General features: G+C 42.8%; 1 protein-coding gene across 1 annotated transcript in view; it reads right to left on the bottom strand.

Moving 5' to 3' along the window:
- golga7 (golgin A7) overlaps positions 1-25,428 on the bottom strand; it is a 42,403-nt gene extending 16,975 nt beyond the window's left edge. Inside the window, exons 1-4 of the mRNA XM_033014043.1 lie at positions 25,380-25,428; positions 7,843-7,968; positions 6,142-6,294; positions 3,344-3,445 (exon numbers count right to left, since the gene is read on the bottom strand). Of these exons, the coding sequence (XP_032869934.1) occupies positions 3,344-3,445; positions 6,142-6,294; positions 7,843-7,968; positions 25,380-25,388 (390 nt within the window). The 5' untranslated portion in view covers positions 25,389-25,428. The remainder of the gene's footprint in view (positions 1-3,343; positions 3,446-6,141; positions 6,295-7,842; positions 7,969-25,379) is intronic.
- Positions 25,429-25,865: the final 437 nt, after the last annotated feature.

The raw sequence follows: 25,865 nt of genomic DNA, 5'->3' as shown, positions 1-25,865 counted from the left end.
TTCTCCTTGGCATCAGCTCCACCTACATCAACCGACTCCAACTGGTCCAGAACGCAGCCGCCCGACTCATCACCCATACCAAATCCTGGCATCACATCACTCCAGTCCTCAAACAACTTCACTGGCTTCCCATCTCCCACCGGATCACCTACAAAATCCTGATCCTCACCTACAAAGCCCTCCACCATCTGGCCCCCCCATATCTCATTGACCTCCTCTCCCCCTACCAACCCTCACGGTCCCTCAGATCCACATCAGCCGGTCTCCTCTCCATCCACAAGTCCAACCTCCACAGTTTTGGGGACAGAGCCTTCTCCAGGGCAGATCCCAGGCTCTGGAACTCCCTCCCCCAACTGATCCGCAATTCCGTGTCCCTCACCATCTTCCAGTCCCGCCTCAAGACCCATCTCTTCACCTCTGCCTATCCTTAGCCCCACGTCCCCGTCCCTTTTCATCTGTGCATTAATTGCCTCATACTGTGTTTTGTATTGAATTCTGTCTTTACTTTGTGTACTAGTCATGTCTCTACTATTTATTTCATTCCCCTTACATGTTTTTCCTCTACATGCTCAATTTTTGTAAGGTGTCCTTGAGACTCTTGAAAGGCGTCCATAAATAAAATTTATTATTATTATTATTATTACTTTCATTTACATGACATTGCTGTGTCCCAAACATTATAGTGCCCTGAAATGGGGAGGCTATGTATAAACATTGTTGTAATTTCCACACGGTGAAACCAAAATGTTTAAAAATGGCCTTTAATAAAATCTGACAATGTGCACTTTAACCACATGTGATTTTTTTTCCTGTTACAAATCTCAAATTGAGGAGTAGAGGCAAATAAATAAATGATGGGTCTTTGTCCCAAACATTATGGAGGGCAATGTATATACCAAATGAAGCAGGCTCACTTGAAATCTATAAATTACTCTTTGGCATCTAGAAGACCACATACACAAACCTCATACTTAGGTCATGTGTTAAATTTTTTTTTTTTTTAGTGTTTTTGTTGTTGTTTATTTTATTAGAAGTTAATACAGTACAAAACAGTACAGTGGAACCTAATTTTAGGTGCCAACTATGTCATACCGTAATCCATTCTATGTACAACCTCTAGTTTTATGTTTTGAGAAGGAAGTAAGCAAGACAAGAAAAAGAAAACAATAGAAAGGGGAAAAAGAGGAAATCAAAGCAAAATAAAGTATTTTCTTAAATTAAATAGAATTGGTCTGCACAAGAGATTTGAGTAGATGTTACAAGATGCATTTCAAACCCAAACATTCCATTCTTCTCAATACAAGTTGTGATACATTTTGCTTCCTGATCAGCTTTTCAAAATTACAATTTACTTTCATTCAGAACATAATTGTTTGCATCCTGCCCTGCACCAAAACCACTCTCTAATCAGCTCAAGAAAGCTGGGAGGGGCAGGACACAGCATGGCAGGTGAACACAGGCAAGGGGGGAGAGGGGTTGATAGGTAGGTGGTTGGACAAAGGCACTGTCACGAGATGCTTCCATTTCAACATCTTCCTATCAAGACAACCGATGTATTTAGGTGAAACAAGAACTGCAGATGCTGGTTACAAAAGAAGACACAAAGTGCTGGAGTAACTCAGCGGGAAAGGCAGCATCTCGTGAGAAAATGGATAGATGATGTTTCAGGTCACCTGAAATGTCACCTACTCACGTTCTCCAGAAATGCTGCCTGACCAGCTGAGTTACTCCAACATTCTCTGTCTTCAATGCATTTATTTAACTGTTTTAGCCATGTCAATTCACTGATTATTTACTCAGCGGGGTTATCACCTCAGGCAATTACCAAATCATTTTATTCAAGGGACAGGAAGTTCTATTTAACAACCCCTGTATCGTACCAGCAATAAATATTTCCATTCCACCCAAATGTAGCTCAGCACAGTAAATTGTGTAGGATTTGCACAATTGGTGGTAAGTTCCTTTCATTTAAACATTAGGAGCAAGAGCTGGCATCAGGCCTACCCCTTTTTCATTATAGTGAAGAATTACCTACACTCCACTTTCCCATCCCATTCACATATTCCACTGTTCCCCTGAGTGTTCAAATTTATCTCGGTCTTGGTCTTGAAGTTAGTGAATGACTGAGGACCAACAGCCTTCTGATGCATGCAAACCCAATGATTGAAGGAATTCCTAATTGTCTCCCATCCAAGAACATAATTCGTAGGTTTAATCCATTAAGTGCAGCCTTTTGAATGAATCCAAATTTTGTAGAACAAATCCTTTTATTTTTATTAATATGTTTTTGTTCATCTTTTATTATTTTTATTTTAATCTTAAAATGAACTATTTAAAACACCAAAGAGTAAAAGAAGATTCAACTAAATAATCCCCCCCCCCCCCCCCCCCCCCCCGACCACAATTAAAACATTAGTAAGTCGTGAGGACTATTTTAACAAAATAATGTACATTTTGAACTATATCTAATTGAAGTTTCTTGGATGCGGCCTTACTAGATTACAGCTAACTTAATGCGGCATTCCAACATCAAAATGTTCCCCACTCCAGGTCTAATCTATCCAACCAAGTGAAACCATCACACATTATATCACATCCTCCAAGAATACTGCATATTCCGATTAAGGAAAAAGATCAGAAGGCCATAAGTGATCGGAGCAGAATTAGGCCATTTGTCCCATCAAGTCTACTCCGCCATTCAATCATGGCTGGTCTATCTCTCCCTCCTAATCCCATTTTCCTGCCTTCTCCCCATAACCCCTGACACCGTACTAATCAAAGACCTATCTCTGCCTTAAAAAATATCCATAGGCGTAGCCTCCACAGCCTTCTGTGGCAAAGAATTTCACAGATTAATCACAATTTTCATTTTGAAATTTGATTCATCACCATCAAGCAAAAGGGAACTATCGATTAAGAAAAATGAGAATGTTAAGTATCTAGCAAGGCTGCCTAACTGCCATGTTAAATACAGTAGTTTGTGATGCAGCAGAGTCTTGGTTGGAGAAACTGGGGCTAATAATTGTGTGTTTCACTGTCAGTATTTAATTAGCTTTTCAACTTGCTAGTTTCCTCTCCGTAAACTGTGGCTTATGGCATTATTTAGGGGGATTCTAGAGTTATTTTTTTAAAAACAACCATCTCAGTTACATGCAAAAGAGAGAGTGCTTTTGTCAAAGTTTAATCAGTAGGAAATGTAATTATTTCTCTGCTTCACACATGCTGGAGGCAGCATTGAAACATTACAAAACTGCCCAGCTATGTATGTGGTTATATAAACAGCATTCAAAGAGACCGATCTTCTAATAAATAGCAGAAGCAATCCAATAAAACCAAAGGATACAACTCTCAACCCTCTTTCAATTGGATCGACTATGACAAGACCTCGTGGTGCATATATCTTCTCATTCTGTTCCTGGATGTATTTAGCAATCTTTTTCAACACCTGCAAACAAAGAACACAGCAACAATAGTTATTTCAAATAAGTCTATTCCAAACATGATTCATATAACTATCTATTTCCGTTAAAAGCTAAAGGATTACATAAAACTAAGGATATCCCTGTACAATTGTGCATTTCCCTTCATTTGGATGCATAAGCCTAATGTCTCTTTCTGATTCTTAAAGGTAGAGAGAGACACACCTCGGATTACACGAATATTAAGCAAAGTGGAAAATCAAAATTAAATTTAAATTCAAATAGTCAGTTAACTATGGCTTAGCAGTAGTTACTGCCTTACAGCACCAGAGACTCGGATTTCATCCTGACTACGGGTGCTTGTCTGTACGGAGTTTGTATGTTCTCCCTGTGATCAGCATGTATTTTCTCTTAGGTCTTCGGTTTCCAGCTACACTCCAAAGACGTACAGGTTTGTAGGTTAATTGGCTAGGTATAAATGTAAAATTGTCCCTAGTGTGTGTAGGATAGTGTTAATGTGTGGGAATCGCCGGTCGGTGCGGACTCGGTGGGTCGAAGGGTCTGTTTCGCTAAACTAATTTTTTTTTAAACTAATCTGGAATTGCATTTTAAGAGTTTTTCTTCCTGCCCTATAAAAAACACATAATTGACTGTACACTTTACATATTAATTTGAATCTGTCACAATGCATCTGCATAAGAGTGAAATGGATCATTTCAGGATGGGGACTGATGGTGGACTATGTGGAAGAGTGGCTCTTGTGTTTTAAAGCACAAGCATTAATCATGCCCTCACCAAACTGAAACTTGTATTGTCTGCTCATCAATGTCTCAATGACCGATGACAACAATGAATGAGAGAAAAGCAGCCAAGCTATAGTCTGGAGTCACTTCAATCCTCCATTCTCCAAAACTCTTGATGTGCCAGAGCTGAAATGGTAGAAGCTGGATCATTTTCCACAATCAATAATACGTGACACATATCCTCACTGGGAAGATTGTATGACCAGCACTCTTTACCTTGCTTATAAAAGGAGCCCTTCATAGTTTAATTAAGTCCTGCATACTTCAAGTCATAAGAAACCCACTAGATGATCAAATCAGTGCACAGTCAGATCTGATTCAGGTTGGTCAGTTTCTGTAATTTGAATCCAAGCTTGAAGAACAACCTGTGAAAGATTGATAATTTCCACATATTTCACAAGGTTTCTTTTTACTTTCACTTTTTTTTTTCCAGTCATGATCCACTTTTAAGATTGTGGCAGAATTTACTTCAATTAGATAATTTCACGAGAATAAATTTACATTCTGCAAAAATGTTTGTCATTCAAAACTCACTATGGCAAGGAAGCTGGTAAGGCGCAGAAGCACAAACAGAATAACAGCAAAAAACATGTTTCACCACCCACCACAAATTAAACTGGCATATTCAAAAAACACCCAGTGAAGTGGAATTAAAAACCCCCAGAAAATGCTGCAAATGCACAGTACATCAGGCAGCATCTACGGAAAGAAAACATGTTACAAATATTTCAGGTCAAAACAGGAGATGGCTTTATTCCGGTGGCTTCATTCAGCACAAGGATGCTTCACTAAATAACTCGGCATACAACAGCAGTTTCAGAGCATTTTGATTGCTTATTTAACTCTTGCCAGACCAGTCAAGAACAAATTAAATGTAGCTAACATTGCAGAACATACCATGACTTTATAACATTGACTCCATGCACAACAATGATAAAACACTGCAAATAAAAGTGCAGATTTGGGAAGACTGAAAATATGTAGATGGTCATCCTGAGTTTGCAGAGGAGATAAAATGTCATTTCTGAAACAAGTATTAACCTGCCCATTTCCTCCTTAATCAATGCTGATGGACTTAGTTAGTAAATTGGCCACAATTTCGTTTTTATTCCGCATGCAATGCATTCAAAAATCGATCACTGTTTAATAACAAATTAACAAGTCCTATAATAGAATATTCTGCAAGAAATTAATTACATTTAGGATCAGATAAACAAGGCAGCTGAAAATAAATGTCCTAGTCAACTTATTAGAAAATTATAATAATGTGATTTCTTAAACTATCTATGGAAATATCCATTACATATATTTTGACGGTACACAAAAATGCTGGAGAAATTCAGCGGGTGCAGCAGCATCTATGGAGCGAAGGAAATAGGCAACATTTCGGCCCAAAACGTTGCCTATTTCCTTCGCTCCATAGATGCTGCTGCACCCGCTGAGTTTCCCCAGCATTTTTGTGTACCTTCGATTTTCCAGCATCTGCAGTTCCTTCTTAAACACATATTTTGACCATCAAGAACAACAACTCGTATGCAAGCAGATTTGCTGGAGGCAGTTTTGCAAGAATGGAAATGAACCTTTGACAAATATTAAATTCAATTGATACTCCATCATTCTCAAGGACATTCTGCAAGAACATTACCTGTATAATGATAACCACTAGCAAACAAAATGTAACCAGACTCAAATTACAAAACATTATTAAACCCTTTTTACCACCCATTCATCCAATGTGTGGGATTTGTGTAAGATTTGTGAAAGCAATTACAACAGGTTTTGCATGCTTGGGTGATGGATAGATTAGGCTTGTTACTATCCTATTGCCATTCCAAAGGTTGGATAGTAATGTACAGTGTTTGACTTGCAGTAGTCCTATCCATTTAAGTAACTTTATCACCAGTAAAATCCTAACTCACCTTCTCATAATGAGTCTCCATGCACAAGAAGATGGTGTATGCAGTCATACATGCCAAGCAGCCCTCCAAGTACGACTGTCCCCCCACCTTCTCAGCCTCTGCGTACAGGTTGTTTAGCACTCGGATGGTTTCTTCAAATTGTTGTCTGTCAACCTGTGGAGAGCATATTACTTAAAGGAAAGGAATTTGGAAAATCCAAGCCATACTCCCAAACAAACGGAAGATACATCAAGACAGCTGTCAATGCTTGTGAATCTGATGTTGCCACAGAACTAAAAACATTAACACCAAGTAGTCGAGGCAAGTTGATTCTTTCAGAGAAAATTGGAATTGGAAGTGAGACTGCCAATCCCGAGCATTAAGTTAAGAAAATGTATTGTTAAACTTGAATTATTACATTTGAATGCAACAATATCTAGACGCTGAGCCAAAAGCAAGAGAGACTGAAGTCAAAACACCTTCTCACAAATATCAGATATCAATACCTACTATGCCATAGTCAAATAGCACGGAAACAGGCCCTTCAGTTCAGTTTGAGTTTAGTTTATTGTCACGTGTACCAAGGAAAAGTGAAAAGTTTTTGTTGCGTGCTATTGTATGGGGCCTCATATATATTCTTTACACAATCGGTCTCCTTACTCAATATCACGCAAAACTGATGGAAAGAGAAGTAGATACATAGATGGGAAAGGTTTAGCGAGATATGGACCAAGTGCAGACAAATGGGACTGGCTTTAGATGGGCCAGCTTGATCACCATAGACAAGTTGGAATGAAGGGCCTGTTTCCGTGTTGTCCGACTATAAATAGAATTGGCGTTTCAGGTTAAAGACCCTTCATAAAAATTGCAGACACCAGGAAACAAATAAATATCACGATGCATGAATGGTGAGATGGTGGGGTTGGAGAACAGAAATTGTGCAAAGGAAATTGTCCAATCCATCTCCCTCTTATCTTCCCTGCAGCTTGAAAATGACCCGTTCTCTCGCCTCCCCTTTGATATTAAACATTAATTGTCCCTTTTTTCTACAAATGTTGCCTGACCTGCTGAATGTTTTCAGCATGTTGTTTTCATTTCAGGATTTCCAGCATCTACAATTGACTTTCTGAGAAAGACGGATTTGCCCATGAAAGGAATGCAGTGCATCTTCACTTGATTGGTCCCAGACAAGGGTGGCTTCACAAAGAAACTGGGTGGAATAGATCTGCCTCCTTTGAGGTTCAGGCAACCTCATCAAAACATGCAGATATCTCTGGAACTTAATAGGCCGAGTGTGACCTGATAGAAGTTTGTAAAATTACAAGAGGCAGAGAAGGGGTAGACAGTCAGAACCTTTACCTCAGGTTGAAAAATTCAAATACTAGAGGGGGCATAGCTTTGATGTGAGAAGGGGAAAGTTTAAAGTGGATGTGCCAGGCAAGTTTTTGATTGATACAGAGTGGTATTTGCGTGGAACACACTGCTAGGGGTAGTGGTGGAAGCAGAAACAATAGCAGCAATTAGAAGCGTTTAGCTAGACTTGTGGATATGCAGGGATATGGAGGGATATGGACCACGTGCAGGCAAAAGGGATCGGTTTAATTTGGCATCATGGTTGACATGGGCACTGTTTAATTGTACTAATCCATATCTTTTCCCTCAACATTAATTCTTTGTGCTACAAATACTTGTACCTCACATAATCTTGTAGTTGCATCTTACCCTGGTTTCCAGTTCACAAGGGAATTTAGTTTGAAACTGACACACTGTCCCACTCGAGTAATCCCTTTGAATGAAGACTTTGGATGCTAACGCTGTGTTCTGTCTCAGGTCCTGCAGGCAGTGAGTCTACAAAACACAATAGATGAAATATAGAGTTAACAAAAAAAATAACTAGAGACCTTAAACATTCGGACATTTAAACTTCCCACACCTACAGAAAGTGGGTGCAGATTGCAAAATAGATTGCAAAGCCAGATTCTGTCATTCATTCAACAAATACACACGTTACAGACAAATCATGTTCTGAATCATTTCAGAAGCCAGAGGACTACAATGGAAGCTAGTTATAGTTGCACAGGAGACATTTATCAGCAAATGAGTCGAGGCAAGTGCAGAGTTGAGCAATGCTACAGTGGTGGTCACAGGTGGACTGTGGTGGAATCTGGTAGATTCCAAGCAGAAGGATGGAACTGATAACAATCTTCAAAACAGTGAGGACCCTGTTTTCTCATGCCAAAAGCAGCTCATCAATTCAGATGAGGATAAACATAAAATGCTGGAGTAACTCAGCGGGGCAGGCAGCATCTCTGGAGAGAAGGAATGGGAGACGTTTCGGGTCGAGGCCCTTCTTCAGACTGATTCAGATGAGGATGTACTTAATGGAAAATGAAATCAAGCTCTTGCACAAATGTTGCAGAGGGGATTTTTTTGCTTTTCTATAAATATTACAGAGAGGGAGAGAATTGTGTTGTTGTTTATTATGATGTTCACAGTGTACCCTGTTTACATATCTGTTGTGCTGCTGCAAGCAAGAATTTTATTGTTCCATTTCGGGACATATGACCATTAGACACTCTTGAGATGAAGAACAAAGGGTGGTCAAGATAGATTCAAGACGCCATAAGAAGCTCTAGGTGGTGGTGGAAGCAGATGCGACATCAACATGTAAGAGGCTTTTAGATGGGCGCATGGAGATGCAGGAAATGGAGGAATATGGATCAATGCAGGCAGAGGAGTTTAGTTTTAGATTTGGGAGCAACAGCAGCAGGAGATTAGCAAGAGATACGACTGATTGGCTCTAGCCCAAGTGGGAGGAGAGAAGTGAAAACAGTTAAAGTAGAGGCCAAGGACAGGCAGACTTTACTCAGAACTGCTGTAGATTTGGGAGCAACAGCAGCAGGAGATAAGCAAGAGATACGACTGATTGGCTCTAGCCCAAGTGGGAGGAGAGAAGTGAGTCAGTGCCGGGAAAACAGTTGAAAACTGAGGAATTTGGTTTGTAAATTGGTAAATCAGGAAATTTATCAGTCAATTTAAGCAAGACGGCTCTTAGCGAGCGGCAGTGAGTGAAGTGCCCTGTGAGAAAAGTGTGAGTCTTTGGCTCGAGAGTCTTCGGCGAGGAGACCACACAATACGCTTGAGAGGTAGAGACGAAAGAAGATGTCAGGCAAGCTGATTCAGTGCGATGCTTGCAGTATGTGGGAGGTCAAGGACACCGATGGTGCCTCTGGCTGCTACAAATGCGAGAAGTGCGTCCAGGTAGAGCTCCTGAAGGGCCGTGTTGGGGAACTGGAGAAGCAAGTGGATGACCTCCGGTTCGTCCGAGAAACGGAGTCGTTCCTCGACAAGTCCTACAGTACGATTGTTACACCTAAGGTACTGGAAGAGAGAAGGTGGGAGACAGTGAGAACGGGAGGGAAGCATGGAATGCCAACGTCCCCGGGTGTTGTACCTCTTGTGAACAGGTTCACCCACTTAGAAGCTGTCGGGACAGAAGAGGTGTTTACACTGGGCGGCGGACTGGCTTGTGATGCGAATAGGGCTGTTGAGCCAAAACCAAAAAGGCCTAAGGCAGGCAACGCCATTGTAGTGGGAGACTCCATTGTGAGAGGTACGGGCAGGGGTTTCTGAGGCAACAGACGGGATGCGAGGATGGTGTGCTGCCTTCCTGGTGCCAGGATCCAGGATGTCACGGACAGAGTGCAGAAAATCCTCAAGGGCGAAGGTGAACATCCAGAAGTGGTAGTGCATGTCGGCACAAACGATGTCGGAAAGAAGGTGCGTGACTTTAGAGAGCTCGGAAAAATGCTGAAAAGCAGGACCTCCAGGGTTGTTATCTCCGGTTTGCTTCCAGTTCCTCGTGCTGGCGAGAGCAGGAACAGGGAGATACGGGACCTGAACGTGTGGATGAGGAACTGGTGCACGGGGCAGGGATTTAGATTCTTAGATCACTGGGATCTGTTTTGGGGTAAGGGGGAACTGTACAAAAGGGACGGATTGCATCTTAACAGGTGTGGGACCAGCATTCTGGCAGGCAGGTTTGCCACTGCTACACGGGTGGTTTTAAACTGAATAAGGGGGGTGGGGTGTCGAATGGGATAGTGGAGGATGGAGTTAAAGGGAAAGGTTTCTTAAATGTGTGAGCGTAGAGACAGAGGGGTGTAAAATGAGGGTAGAAGCAATAGGTAGCAAGGTGAAAAGTAAAAGTGGCAGGCAGACAAAACCGGGACAAAAATCAAAAAGGGCCACTTTTCAACATAATTGTATAAGGGGTAAGAGTGTTGTAAAAACAAGCCTGAAGGCTTTGTGTCTCAATGCAAGGAGCATTCGTAATAAGGTGGATGAGTTGAATGTGCAGATAGCTATTAATGACTATGATATAGTTGGGATCACGGAGACATGGCTCCAGGGTGACCAAGGCTGGGAGCTGAACATCCAGGGATATTCAATATTCAGGAGGGATAGAGAGAAAGGAAAAGGAGGTGGGGTAGCGTTGCTGATTAGAGAGGAGATTAACGCAATGGAAAGGAAGGACATTAGTTTGGAGGATGTGGAATCGGTATGGGTAGAGCTGCGAAACACTAAGGGGCAGAAAACGCTGGTGGGTGTTGTGTACAGGCCACCTAACAGTAGTAGTGAAGTTGGAGATGGTATCAAACAAGAAATTAGAAATGCGTGCGACAAAGGCAAAACCGTTATAATGGGTGACTTCAATCTACATATAGATTGGGTGAATCAAATTGGCAGGGGTGCTGAGGAAGAGGATTTCTTGGAATGTATGCGGGATAGTTATCTAAATCAACATGTAGAGGAACCAACGAGAGAGCAGGCTATTTTAGACTGGGTATTGAGTAATGAGGAAGGGTTAGTTAGCAGTCTTGTTGTACGTGCCCCCTTGGGCAAGAGTGACCATAATATGGTTGAGTTCTTCATTAGGAAGGAGAGTGACATTGTTAATTCAGAAACAATGGTTCTGAACTTAAAGAAAGGTAACTTTGAGGGTATGAGACGTGAATTGGCCAAGATTGACTGGCAATTAATTCTAAAAGGGTTGACGGTGGATATGCAATGGAAGACATTTAAAGACTGCATGGATGAGCTACAAAAATTGTTCATCCCAGTTTGGCAAAAGAATAAATCAGGGAAGGTAGTGCATCCGTGGATAACAAGGGAAATCAGGGATAGTATCAAAGCGGAGGATGATGCGCACAAATGAGCCAGAAAAAGCAGCATACCGGACTGGGAGAAATTCAGAGACCAGCAGAGGAGGACAAAGGGCTTAATTAGGAAAGGGAAAATAGATTATGAAAGAAAACTGGCAGGGAACATAAAAACTGACTGCAAAAGTTTTTATAGATATGTGAAAAGAAAGAGATTAGTTAAAACAAATGTAGGTCTCTTGCAGTCAGAAACAGGCGAATTGATCATGGGGAACAAGGATATGGCGGACCAATTGAATAACTACTTTGGTTCCGTCTTCACTAAGGAAGACATAAATAATCTGCCGGAAATAGCAGGGGACCGCGGGTCAAAGGAGTTGGAGGAATTGAGTGAAATCCAGGTTAGCCGGGAAGTGGTGTTGGGTAAATTGAATGGATTAAAGGCCGATAAATCCCCAGGGCCAGATAGGCTGCATCCCAGAGTACTTAAGGAAGTAGCTCCAGAAATAGTGGATGCATTAGTAATAATCTTTCAAAACTCTTTAGATTCTGGAGTAGTTCCTGAGGATTGGCGGGTAGCAAACGTAACCCCACTTTTTAAGAAGGGAGGGAGAGAGAAAACGTGGAATTACAGACCAGTTAGTCTAACATCGGTAGTGGGGAAACTGCTAGAGTCAGTTATTAAAGATGGGATAGCAGCACATTTGGAAAGTGGTGAAATCATTGGACAAAGTCAGCATGGATTTACAAAAGGTAAATCATGTCTGACAAATCTTATAGAATTTTTCGAGGATGTAACTAGTAGCGTGGATAGGGGAGAACCAGTGGATGTGGTGTATCTGGACTTCCAGAAGGCTTTCGACAAGGTCCCACATAAGAGATTAGTATACAAACTTAAAGCACACGGCATTGGGGGTTCAGTATTGATGTGGATAGAGAACTGGCTGGCAAACAGGAAGCAAACAGTAGGAGTAAACGGGTCCTTTTCACAATGGCAGGCAGTGACTAGTGGGGCACCGCAAGGCTCAGTGCTGGGACCCCAGCTATTTACAATATATATTAATGATCTGGATGAGGGAATTGAAGGCAATATCTCCAAGTTTGTGGATGACACTAAGCTGGGGGGCAGTGTTAGCTGTGAGGAGGATGCTAGGAGACTGCAAGGTGACTTGGATAGGCTGGGTGAGTGGGCAAATGTTTGGCAGATGCAGTATAATGTGGATAAATGTGAGGTTATCCATTTTGGTGGCAAAAACAGGAAAGCAGACTATTATCTAAATGGTGGCCGACTAGGAAAAGGGGAGATGCAGCGAGACCTGGGTGTCATGGTACACCAGTCATTGAAAGTAGGCATGCAGGTGCAGCAGGCAGTGAAGAAAGCGAATGGTATGTTAGCTTTCATAGCAAAAGGATTTGAGTATAGGAGCAGGGAGGTTCTACTGCAGTTGTACAGGGTCTTGGTGAGACCACACCTGGAGTATTGCGTACAGTTTTGGTCTCCAAATCTGAGGAAGGACATTATTGCCATAGAGGGAGTGCAGAGAAGGTTCAACAGACTGATTCCTGGGATCTCTGGACTGTCTTATGAAGAAAGACTGGATAGACTTGGTTTATACTCTCTAGAATTTAGGCGATTGAGAGGGGATCTTATAGAAACTTACAAAATTCTTAAGGGGTTGGACAGGCTAGATGCAGGAAGATTGCTCCCGATGTTGGGGAAGTCCAGGACAAGGGGTCACAGCTTAAGGATAAGGGGAAAATCCTTTAAAACCGAGATGAGAAGAACTTTTTTCACACAGAGAGTGGTGAATCTCTGGAACTCTCTGCCACAGAGGGTAGTCGAGGCCAGTTCATTGGCTATATTTAAGAGGGAGTTAGATGTGGCCCTTGTGGCTAAGGGGATCAGAGGGTATGGAGAGAAGGCTGGTACTGGATACTGAGTTGGATGATCAGCCATGATCATATTGAATAGCGGTGCAGGCTCGAAGGGCCGAATGGCCTACTCCTGCACCTAATTTCTATGTTTCTATGTTTAACTTGGCACAATGTCGGCTCAGACATTGTGGGCCGAAGCACCTGTTCCTGCACTGTTCTATGTTTATAGCTACTCTGTGTTGAAAATACCAAATTCCAACAAATTGGACACTTTTTAATTCATCTTTCGCGGTCAGATTTTATAATTAAATAGTCGTTTCCCAAAAGCGTGCACTGCATTACATAAAATAAACCCCAATGTGTCAACTGGCTAATGCACAACAGTTTGCCTAAATAACAGAAAATATTTAGAATCAGAATAAAATGTTAGAAATAGTGTACACAAAATCCACATCACTTTTGAATCCAAAACCTGAAATGGTTTATAACATTGAACTTGAAAACTGTCACCAGTTACAGTACATGATCGTGATGGTGATGAAAGACCAAGCTCGTGAAAATTGGTGGCTGTAAAGCAATTCAATTTGCCCGATTTTGGGTTACACCAAAAGGCTTAAGAATGGCTTTGGTGTCATACCCAGCTTTAACACTGTGAGGAAAGAGTTAACAGACATGGTTGATTTAGACTAGGGATAGAAATATAACTTAGAAAGAAATAAGGTGTCAGCAGAAGCCAGACTGCTGGTAGAATAGAAAGTAACAATATAAAGAACAGAGAGAAATTCTAGATAATAGCAGCAAGTACAGATGGTGACATTTCAAGGATGAGAGTCAGAAGATAACCACAGTCAGACAAGAACATAACGATAACTGGGGGAAGGGGCATGGACTACTCTGTACTGCACTTGCTTGATGAGATTCCATGAAAATGTACTCACACCCACTATGACAAGATGCCTAATTTAAATGCATATGCGATGCATGATAGGGGAGGTGCCTTTGACGTTGGGTGGGCGTTCCACGACGTTCTCGTGGGAATCTGGGCTTTATGTTATGATTGGAAGAAGCTCAATGGGGAGAGATGAGAATGTGATAATAATGAAAAGAAATGTATAAAGATAGAAGACATCCCGATCCTCAGTGTGCCTCTAGCGGACATCAGTGGAGAGGCACCTATTCTGCAGAATATGAAATTAATAAAAACACTTCTTTGTCTGAATTTGTCTCAAGAGCATTTGTGATTTTTGAATCTCACAACACCAAGTCACAACAAATTTTGCATTCACAAGACAGCCAAAATGAGTTCTGGCCCAAATTGGACTGCATTGAGGAGAAGGTTACTAATTTGAAATAGAATAATAGCTGGCATGAAGTTTGGAAAAACTGAAACCACAGCCGTTCACAGGACATGAAACCTTTGTTAAATAGCCCTTCCATATGACTGCTCCTGTTCAATGTTTAATCCAATTCAGGTCAAGTGAATGAATAAGGAAGCACAAAGCATCTGTTGAAACATTTATCAGTCGCCAAGTTTTTGGAAATTAAGTTAGTATTTTGTGGAAGCGAGATCTGAGAGAGAAGCTGAAGCAATGTACAACCTACTCCTGGAGGACCATAATCCAACAAGGGGTGGCACAATGGAGCAGTGAGTAGTACTGCTGCCTTACAGCTCCAGTAACCCAGGTTCAGTCTTGACCCCTGGTGCTATTTGCACTGCTTCCCTTCCTTCACGTGATCCAATTTTCTACTGCACTGCCAAAATGCACAGTTTGGCAGATTAATTGGCCGCTGTGAATTGCCCCAAGTGGGCAAGTTAGCGGTCGAGCCTGGGAGGGGAAAGTGGCAAAAATGTGGGAGGAATAAAATGGATTATGGTAGGATTAGTTCAAGTTCAAGTGAGTTTATTGTCATGTGTCCCTGTATAGGGCAATGAAATTCTTGCTTTGCTTCAGCACACAGAACATAGTCGGCATTTACTACAAAACAGATAAGTATGTCCATATACCATAATATAAATATATACACACATGAATAAATAAACTGATAAAGTGCAAATAACAGATAATGGGTTATTAATAATCCATGTTTTGTCCGAGCCAGGTTTAATAGCCTGATGGCTGTGGGGAAGTAGCTATTCCTGAACCTGGTTGTTGCAGTCTTCAGGCTCCTGTACCTTATACCTGAAGGTAGCAGGGAGATGAGTGTGTGGCCAGGATGGTGTGGGTCTTTGATGATACTGCCAGCCTTTTTGAGGCAGCGACTGCGATAAATCCCCTCGATGGAAGGAAGGTCAGAGCCGATGATGGACTGGGCAGTGTTTACTACTTTTTGTAATCTTTTCCTCTCCAGGGCGCTCAAATTGCCGAACCAAGCCACGATGCAACCGGTCAGCATGCTCTCTACTGTGCACCTGTAGAAGTTAGAGAGAGTCCTCCTTGACAAACCGACTCTCTGTAATGAGTACAAAAGCTTGTGCTTAACGGCATGCACTGACTCGATGGGCCTATTTCTGTGCCATATCTCTGCGACACTTGATAATCAGTATCCTAGGACAAGCAGCAAAATACAATAATTTTTTGTATCATTCTGCTGTGGCGAACGTATGACAGAGTCTCAGAGGATTTGTTGGTTATTTTCTTCAAGTGGAAAAATAGCATGTGATGGTAAACGCACACGTTAGAAATCAAAGTGTTGATGTTGGCAATTAGAGGAGACGATCTATAAATGGGCAGCACATTCCCTTCTGATAAGTGTGACATGTGAGATATTAGTCATGTTCCCAGACCATAGAAAATCTTTATGCTCCTGCAATTCGACATCCATCAAAAATCTCACTGTATGCAAGAGATTTAAATATCGTACGGAAAAAAAAAACAGATCCAGTAACGCCTCTTTTGGTGTATTTTTTATTACAACTACCTCAATAAAGAGGAAAATGATATGGTGGAATTCTGATTTGTACTCATGACAGATTTAACTGCTGACACTTGGGACTGAATCTCAACTCGCAAAACAGGCTTCCTGCCGTCAGGTTAAATTGAAACATCCACCATCGCCAGTCTGCCAGCCGCAGGTTCTAGCAGTGTCAGACTGAGGGAGGTGACAAATTCACACGTATGAAGGAGCTTGATAGTCGAGTATAATGAGATTGGTTGCGTTCATTTTTAAACAGTTATCATATTTTAACTCGAGCCAGCCAAGGTTTCTAGGGCTCAGTGCTGGCAGGTATAAAATTACAGGACTGTAATTGCTAATATTGGAGTCATGGGAGTCAAATGACAGCAATTAATTCAGAGGGAAAACCAGCAGCTTGAAAATACTCACGAAACAGTCTAACTCACTCCTTTCAACTTACTGGTAGACATAAATGCTGGAGAAACTCAGCGGGTGAGGCAGCATCTATGGAACAAAGGAAATAGGCAAAGTTTCAGGCCGAAACATTGCCATTTCCTTCGCTCCATAGATGCTGCTTCACCCACTAAGTTTCTCTAGCATTTTTGTCTACCTTCGATTTTCCAGCATCTGCAGTTCCTTCTTAAACCTTTCAACTTACTGTTAGCTTCATGAAGTAAATTAAGTTGATATTGTACTAACTGCAGAGGGCAAAGAAAGTAACATTGTTGTAGGCCAGTGATTCCAAACCTTTGGGGACATGGCAAATTTCAGGGGGGGCCACAGAAAAAATGTGGGATTTAGGGGCCACAGAAAAAATGTGGGATTTAGGGGCCACAGAGCTACCACCCTGTTGCCTCCTAAATTTCAGTTCTAATAAATTTAAATCTATGTAGTTGAAATATTTTTGATATTTGTGGAATAGAATAAAAGAGAATTAATAGACACTGATGTTTTTTATGGAAGGTATTATAATATTGAAGTACTTTTATTCCGTTAATAATGTCAGGGGGGGGGGGGGGCACAGAAAAATTAAAAGATCCCAAGGGGGCCATGAGCTAAAAAAGGTTGGGAACCACTGCTGTAGACAAACCAAAAACAGAGCTCTCGCTTAACTTTTTTTCCCTGTTGCCAGCCGGGCAACCTTGACAGCTTTTTAGGTTGCCAAATGACAGTTTAGGTGGTCATTTAAGACGGGGTGCATGAAGCGTGTGATAATGTGCTTGGATGAAGTGCGTAGTTACCAGTTGGAATTATGCTCAATAAAGCATTCACATATTATGTTCAAGAAGGAACTGCAGATGCTGGAAAATCGAAGGTAGACAAAAGTGCTGGAGAAACTCAGCAGTTGCAGCAGCATCTATGGAGCAAAGGAAATAGGCAACGTTTCAGGCTGAAACCCATCAATCTGAAGAAGGGTTTCGGCCCGAAACATTGCCCATTTCCTTCGCTCCAAAGATGCTGCCGCATCCGCTGAGTTTCTCCAGCACTTTTGTCTACGTTCACATATTATTTCTGCTTCAAATAAAGTCACAAACTAAACATATTCACCAATCAAGACATTATATATACCGCAATGACATGCTGCAAAATTAGAATACAATATCTCAACTCTTTTTACATATTGCAATTGATGCAAGCATGTTTTCTGTGAAGGACCGAAAATGATCATGACATGGCCATAGCATGGGTCGTTATTGCTATTGGCACAGAAACACTCTCGCTTCCCACATAATTTATCCACAACAAAATATACAGGTTGCAAGGAAATTTCTAAAGGCATTTCATGATAATAGCTGTTAAAGCCGACTATACCCATCTGACAGGTTAAACATTACACTAACTGACAAGAGACGGCCAAAGGACATAACTACAACAAATGTTCTTTTGGTAAAATGTTTAAAGGTGTCAAAACAAATAATAACTTTGGGAATTAAAACACATTTGATTGCATTCCGTTATCAAACATAGTCAATGTTCGCTCCGAAGACCATGAAGCACAATAGGGTCAGGGGATGTGTGAATCAGTGCGGGTGGATAGATGGCGGGGGGGGGGGGGGGGGTTTGAGAAGGCAATCAGTGCGGAATGGATGGATTGAGGCAGGTGAATTAGTACGTGTTGGTTGGAGTATGTAAAATTGTGAGGGGAGATGTCAGTGGTGTTGAATGGGGGGATCAGTACGGGAAGGATGGGGGAATCAGTACAGGATGAATGGGGGGAAAATAAAAATGCTGGAGAAATTCAGCGGGTGAGGCAGCATCTATGGAGCTAAGGAAATGTGCAACGTTTCGGGTCGAGACCCTTCTTCAAACTGTTCCTCCCATTCTTCCTGAATGGGGGGGATCAGTACAGGATGGATTGGGGGGGGGTCAGCACAGGATGAATGGGGAGGATCAGTACAGGATGAATTGGGGGGGGGGGGGGGGGGGGTCAGGACTGTGGATCGGAGGGTCTGTGCAGGATGAATGGGAAATCACTACAGGATGAATGAAGGGATCAGTATAGGATGAATGGTGAATCAGTACGGGATGCATGAGGGGATCAGTACAGGATGCATGAGGGGATCAGTACAGGATGAATGGGGCATCACTACAGGATGGATGGGGGGGATTGGTGCAGGGTAAATGGAGGGTGGGTCAGTAAGGGATGCATGGGAGGATCAGTGCAGTATGAATGGGGGGAGAAGTGCAGGATGGATGGGGAGGGGGGTCAGTACAGGATGAATTGGGGGACTAGTGTAGGATGGATGGGGAGGGGGGGGGGGGTGGCAGGAGAATCAATGAGAGGTGGGTAGGGTGATGAATAGATTGGGGAGGGGAGAGGGGAGGACATGGGATGTCAGTGAGGACTGAATAGAGGAGGAGGGAATGGGAATCAGTGCGGGATGGAGAGGAAGGGTCCCAGGATAAGAGGGGTGGAGGGGGGCGTACAAGAGAGAGAGAGAGAGAGAGAGAGAGAGAGAGAGGGTGGGGTGGAAGGTGCGGAGGAGGTGGGAAGGAAGGTCAGCGCTCCTGGGACAACATCGCCCCGCTGCCTTGGCCGACCCTGTCCAACGCCAAAGTGCCGCCGCCTCCCCTCCTCCGCCAGCCGACAGGAAGGTGCGGGGTCGAGCGGTGCTGCTCAAAGATCCTATAGCTATAGGGTCTGTCGTGCAGCTGCTTCAGATGGTGGAAGGAGGCCTCCACCTCCCTCCTCCCTCCTCCCGGCCTCGGCGTGCGGGAGGGGTTGTGAAAGTGCCATTGGCGGATTTGTAAGCATTGCGATAGCGGCCAAAGATCTTATAGCGGAGATCTTTGATTGCGGCCGCAAATCCGTCAACGGCGCTTTCACAACCCCTCCCGCACGCCAAGGCCGGGAGGAGGGAGAGAGGGAGGTTCCTTCCGCCGGGCGGGGTGTGGGAGGAGGAGGCGATGCAGCCGCTGTCGCAGCCGCTGTTGCCTCTGTTCGGAGCCAGTTATTCGCTTCGACCCTTCGCCACCACGCACCTAGTATTTGCCCCACAATCAAAGATACTAGACGAATACAGCCGCCACCGCCGACACGAAACGTCACGTTCCTATTCTCCAGAGATGCTGCCTGACCCACGGAGTTACTCCAGTTTTTTGTGTCTATCGGTATAACCCAGTATTTGATTGCCAAGCCGGGCAAAATGAGTTGGCATTTAGGTTGCCCGGCTGCACTTTGAGTGGTCAATGGCACCCGGGCAACCTCTAATTTCGAGCCCTGAAAATGGTAAAAGCAATTGACGGTACATCCAGTGGACTGCTCAGTCAGACAAGATGGTACAAGACAGATGAATCAACACAAATTATTTAAAAGAATCATTGCAACTTCAAAATATGTTGCCGTGCTTTTTCAAAATAATTATTATGGAATTTGATGAACTAACTAATTAGAAAGATGATTCGAAGTGCTACCAGATTTTACTATCATATTAAAAGGAAGCAACAGAGCAGGTACAGCTATTTAACGTTTATCTGAAGCCGTCTCATATAGTAGCTAAGCAATAGTTTGACAAAATTAGTCTCAGAATCTTGCCGAACAAACCCTGTCAGACATCAGCAGCAAGATTCACTCCAACTGACAGGAATACTGCCCCGAGAGAACGTGAAAATGTTGCACAAATGCACTTGACATTAAGCCACACAAGATATTAGAAAACCAGTAAGAAGATACTGCATTTGGAACCAATTGAATATTACTAGTCTGAAATATCGATCGATTAAGAAAATATTTAACAGCCCTGCAGTTTATGATGGCAGCTGAACAACTTTCACTCTGGTGTGTAACTCAATTCCACCTAAACAAAATCATATCACATCCACAAATGACTGAGCATTCAACAAGTAGAGTGAAAGCACATCAGTTTAGTTACCAGACGAGCCAAAGATCCAAGTTCAAATCCAACTACGGCAGATGTGGAATTCAGAAAAGCAAACACTGCATTTAGCAATAATGACCATGAAACAACTAATTGTCGAAAAAAAATCCTCCTGGATCATTCACCAGCCATTCTTAATCAATCTAAACTGCACGGGACTGACACTTATCCCATGTGGAGGACTTTAAAACGCCCTGGAAGCGGCTGAGAAAGCCACTCAGTTGGATCATTACCAATAAATCACAGAGACCTCCAGGTTTTGACTAGCGCTTCCAATGCAGTTGGCCTTGCAAAGTCTTCCTCACAAACATCTCAAACTAGTGTCTAAATTGGGAGCACTGTCCAAGACACTAGTCTGGCAATAGACTATTACTCAGCACAGCTCTGTTCCACAGAGAGGACAGGTCCATCAGTGGTGATGGTGAATCAGAAAGGAGGGAATTGCAGCAGGCCTCTTCAACATTGATTCCAGACCTCACAAAGTCTCATTGCATCGTCAAACATGAGAAGGGAAACCTTTCTGTCTGCTATGTCGACAACAATTAACAAGTTCATCAGTGATAGGAGCAGAATTAGGCCTTTCGACCCATCAAGTCTACGCCGCCATTCATTCAAAGCTGATCTATCTTCCCCTCTCAACCCCATTCTCCAGCCTTCTCCCCATAACCCTACTAATCAAAAATGTGTCAATCTCTGCCTTAAAAATATCCATTGACTTGGCCTCCACAAACATCTGTGGCAATTAATTACACAGATTGACCACCCTTGGACTAAAGAAATTTCTCCTCATCTCCTTTCTAAAGATACGTTCTTTTATTCTGAAGCTATGGTCTCTGGTCCTGGACCTCCCACTAGTGCAGGGGTGAGGAACCTTCTAGGCCATTAAGTGCGGCCTTTTGAATGAATCCAAATTTTGGAGAACAAATCCTTTTATTTTTATTGAAGAAGGAACTGCAGATGTTGGAAAATCAAAGGTGGACAAAAATGCTGGAGAAACTGAGCGGGTGAGGTCTGAAGAAGGGTCTCGACCCGAAACGTCGCCTATTTCCTTCGCTCCATAGATGCTGCCTAACCCGCTGAGTTTCTCCAGCTTTTTTGTCTACCTTTTATTTTTATTAATATGTTTCTGTTCGTCTTTTATTATTTTTATTTTAATCTTAAAATAAACATATTTAAAACACCAAAGAGTAAAAGAAGATTCAACGAAATAATCCTCCCCGACTGACGGCCACAATTAAAACATTAGTAAGTCATGAGGACTATTTTAGCAAAATGATATACATTTTGAAATATATCTAATTGAAGTTTCTTGGTAGCGGCCTTATTAGATCACAGCTAACTTAATGCGGCATTCCAACATGAAAAGGTTCACCACCCCTGCACTAGTGGAAACATCCTCTCCACATCAACTCTATCCAGGTATTTCACTATTGGCAGAAGATCTGAAAGTAGCTAGGACACGGAATGTACTACTCAGTGCCTTCCATAATGTTTGGGACAACGACCCATCATTTATTTATTTGCCTCTTTACTCCACAATTTGAGATTTGTAATAGAAAAAAATCACATGTGGTTAAAGTGCACATTGTCAGATTTTAATAAAGGCCATTTTTATACATTCTGGTTTCACCATGTAGAAATTACCGCTGTGTTTATACATCGTCCCCCCCATTTCAGGGCATCATAATGTTTGGGACACATGGCTTCACAGGTGTTTGTAATTGCTCAGGTGTGTTTAATTGCCTCTTTAATGCAGGTACAAGAGAGCTCTCAGCACCTAGTCTTTCCTCCAGTCTTTCCATCACCTTTGGAAACTTTTATTGCTGTTTATCAACATGAGGACCAAAGTTGTGCCAATGAAAGTCAAAGAAGCCATTATGAGACAAAGTTCCATTCCTTTTGCAACTCCTCGCTAATGAAGGAGCCCCACCTGCATGCAGAAAGCACAAAACCACTTTCACACACAGCAGAGAGGTGGCAATGAACATTCGTAACACAGAAGACCCAAGCAATGACCACCTCCAAGAAGACAGAGAATCCAGCCCCCTATATTCAAAGATCAATGACACTACCTTCAACAAGTCCCCTCCAATCAATATCCTGGGGTCAATATTGACCAGAAACTGAAGAGGGCAAGATATGTTTAGTTTAGAGATACAGCATGGAAACAGGCCCTTCGCACTGACTCATGATCCTCGCATACTGATATTATCCTACACACGCTAGGGACAATTTACATATTTACCAAGCCAATTAGCCTACAAACACAATAATAATTGATGCAAATACAACAAGTGCAGGACTTCGGCTGGGTATCCTAGTGTGAGTGACTTCTATCCTGACATCACAAGGCACATGTGCAAGGGAAATCTTCACATTTGTCTGTATAAGTACAGTACCAAAAATAATGAAGAATGCCTGAATCGTCCAGGTCAAAGTTGCCTGTTTGTTTGGTTCCCCATCCTCCTCTCTCACCATTCTTTGCCCCCACCACTGACACACAGGCAGCTATGCACAAATTACATTGCTGTAGCTACTCCCACAGCCGCCTCATGATGCCTGCAAACTCCTGCAGCTCCCCCTTCAAGTCAATGGAACTCCTTTCCCAACAACTTGGTGGGAGCACCTTTATCAAGACAAGGAGGCTTCCTAGAACCACGTTTACAAGAACAATAACTGCTGCCTGTGCCAGTGACATCCAGATCCCCAAAAACATATCTCTGAGAGAATCTAGATGGTTGCATGACTTGGCAATAGATTTTGTTTTTGTCTCTTCAGTGGTATAATCTGATGGAAGATGTGTTTGGCTTTTCATTTACATTGAAGGATTCTGTACATGATTTTTGAATCTCTGCATCTCAAAATCAGAACTCAACTAATCTCCAGGCTTTTGCTTTAAGTTACAGATTCTTGTCACACAGGTTTTCAAAAAGTGTCAACTTGCCACTTGTAGGAATGCACATTCACATCATAATGACATGAGATTGTAATCTCGTTGATTAACAATTATATGCTTTCCATCCAACAACACATCACCCCTGCCTTCCCACACCTCAATTACTCACAAGGCTAATGTTTGGATCTATTTAGCTTCTGATACTAAGCCTTGTATATTTTTATATTTGTTATAAAGCTCGTTATCATAAGTCATATTTGCCTACGCTTCCTGAAAGAGAGGAATTCCACAATCATCTCAAAATCTACTTTGGCCAAGTCATTGCTGTACAGTAGACCAATATATTCAGTCCATGTCAGCTCTGTTCAGCGCAAATCATTCATTTCCATTCGCCCCCTTGCTCAAGCCCTATCTAATTCCTTTTGAAATCTCGATGTAAAGATGCTTATCAACTTTCACTCCTGATCCCAACACCCCCTGCCCCAGATGCACCTTTCAGTAATTCATAACCAAATATCACTGACATAAATATTGATTTTAACAAGTAAGTATTTATGTTTAGATTTATCATTGTCACATCTAACAAGGTACAGGGAAACGGTATTTTTAACATGCTGTTCAAAACAGATCAGATGTATCATACATAAATACAAATGTCCGTTTACAAGAACAATATTAGATAGAAGAAAGGGGAAGATAGAGTGCGGAACAGAATATCATTCTCAGCATTGTGGCACATCAGTTCCAAAGGCAAAGTCCAATGTCTGCAATGGGGTGGAGGTGAATCACACAGTGTCCTAGCTCATGGAAAGGCCTCTAACCTGATAACAGAGGGGACAAAGCTGTCCCAGGTGTGGTGTGCATGCTTTCATGCCGATTAAACAAACACAAAGTCCACCACCACCCCTTCTTTCAGATAGACACAAAGTGCTGGAGTAACTCAGCGGGTCAGGCAGCATCTTTGGAGAAAAAGGATGGGTAACGATTCGAGTCAGGACCCTTCTTCAGACCCTGAATGAGTCTGAAAAACGATCCCGACCCAAATTACATCCATCCCTTTTCTCCAAATATGCTGCCTTGCCTGCTGAGTTACTCCAGTACTTTGTATCTATCTTTGATGTAAACCAGCATATACAGTTCCTTTTTTCAGAGTGACTAAACCCCATGCGTTCATTACTCAGGGATTGTGCAAGCTTTGACTGAAAGGGAGTGAAGTCCCAGGTTATTAATGCCTTTCCTAGTGATTATTTGTTGAACACAAACCTAACTCGTGATCTCTCCTCATCACTGACCTTGCCCCCATCCCCTCCCCTCCCCTCACCCACCCTGAGACGGCAAGGCAGCAACAGTAGAAGCTGTGGCAAGATCATGAGGGGAGAGAATAGATGAAGGGAGGGGAGAGGACAACAGACGAGATGAGGGGAGGGGAGAGGAGAATGTATGAGATGCGGGAGGGGGAGGGAAGAATAGATGAGGGGAGAAGAAAATATAGATAAGAGGGAATGGAATAGGGGAGAAGAGGAGAGAAGTGGAGGGGGAAGAGGAGAGGGGAAGAGGGGAGGGGAGGAGGGGAGGGGAGAAGAGGAGAGAAGAAGAGAGAAGAGGGGAGGGGAGGGGAGAAGAGGGGAGAAGAGGAGAAGAGGGGAGGGGAGGAGGGGAGGGGAGAAGAGGAGAGGGGAAGGGGAGAAGAGGGGAGAAGAGGAGAGGGGAAAAGGGGAAGAGGGGAAGAGGGGAAAAGGGGAGAAGAGGGGAGAAGAGGAGAGGGGAGAAGAGGAGAGGAGAGAAGAGGAGAGGAGAGAAGAGGAGAGGGGAAAAGGGGAAGAGGGGAAAAGGGGAAAAGGGGAAGAGGGGAGAAGAGGGGAGAAGAGGGGAGAAGAGGGGAGAAGAGGGGAGAAGAGGGGAGAGGACAGATTAAGGAGGCGAGGCCCCGGGGCATCCACCACCCCGGGTTTCCCCGCCACTGCAGCGCCGCCAGACTAACACCCGCCACCCTGTCACCGGGCGCCCCGACGCCCAAACCCCGTCCACCCGCCGCGCATCCCCATCCCTCACCTCCGCCATCTTGAGCCGCAGCCTGCTTCCGGGTTGCCGCGTCCCACAGACACGACTCCCCCCCCTGCCGCCAAATGGCGAACTAAAGGGCCGCCCTCCACCGACTGTCCCTCTCAACTTCTCCAGCCAACAAACTATTGCAGTTTACAAATATACATTTACATTAAATTCCGCTGCACTATTTAGTTTGAATATATATATATATATATATATAATATAAGATATCCTATTTATCCTGAATATATATATATAATATATGATATGCTTTTATTTAAACAACATTTTTGCATTATTCAGGTTCAATTGCATTATTTTTCAATATTTTCACATCTAGAATCTCTCCCTGGGATAATTTCGAAAATGATAAATTCGTTAACACTGTAATTTAATGCAGAATAGAGCAAGCATTCTGCAGTATCAATATATATATTATTGTATAAAATTAGTTATTCGGTTATTTTCAATGCATAGTGCATGACAAATAAA

Source organism: Amblyraja radiata, chromosome 39, assembly GCF_010909765.2.
Source record: "Amblyraja radiata isolate CabotCenter1 chromosome 39, sAmbRad1.1.pri, whole genome shotgun sequence".
Lineage (NCBI taxonomy): Eukaryota > Metazoa > Chordata > Chondrichthyes > Rajiformes > Rajidae > Amblyraja > Amblyraja radiata.
This window is presented reverse-complemented; position numbering and strand designations above follow the sequence as displayed.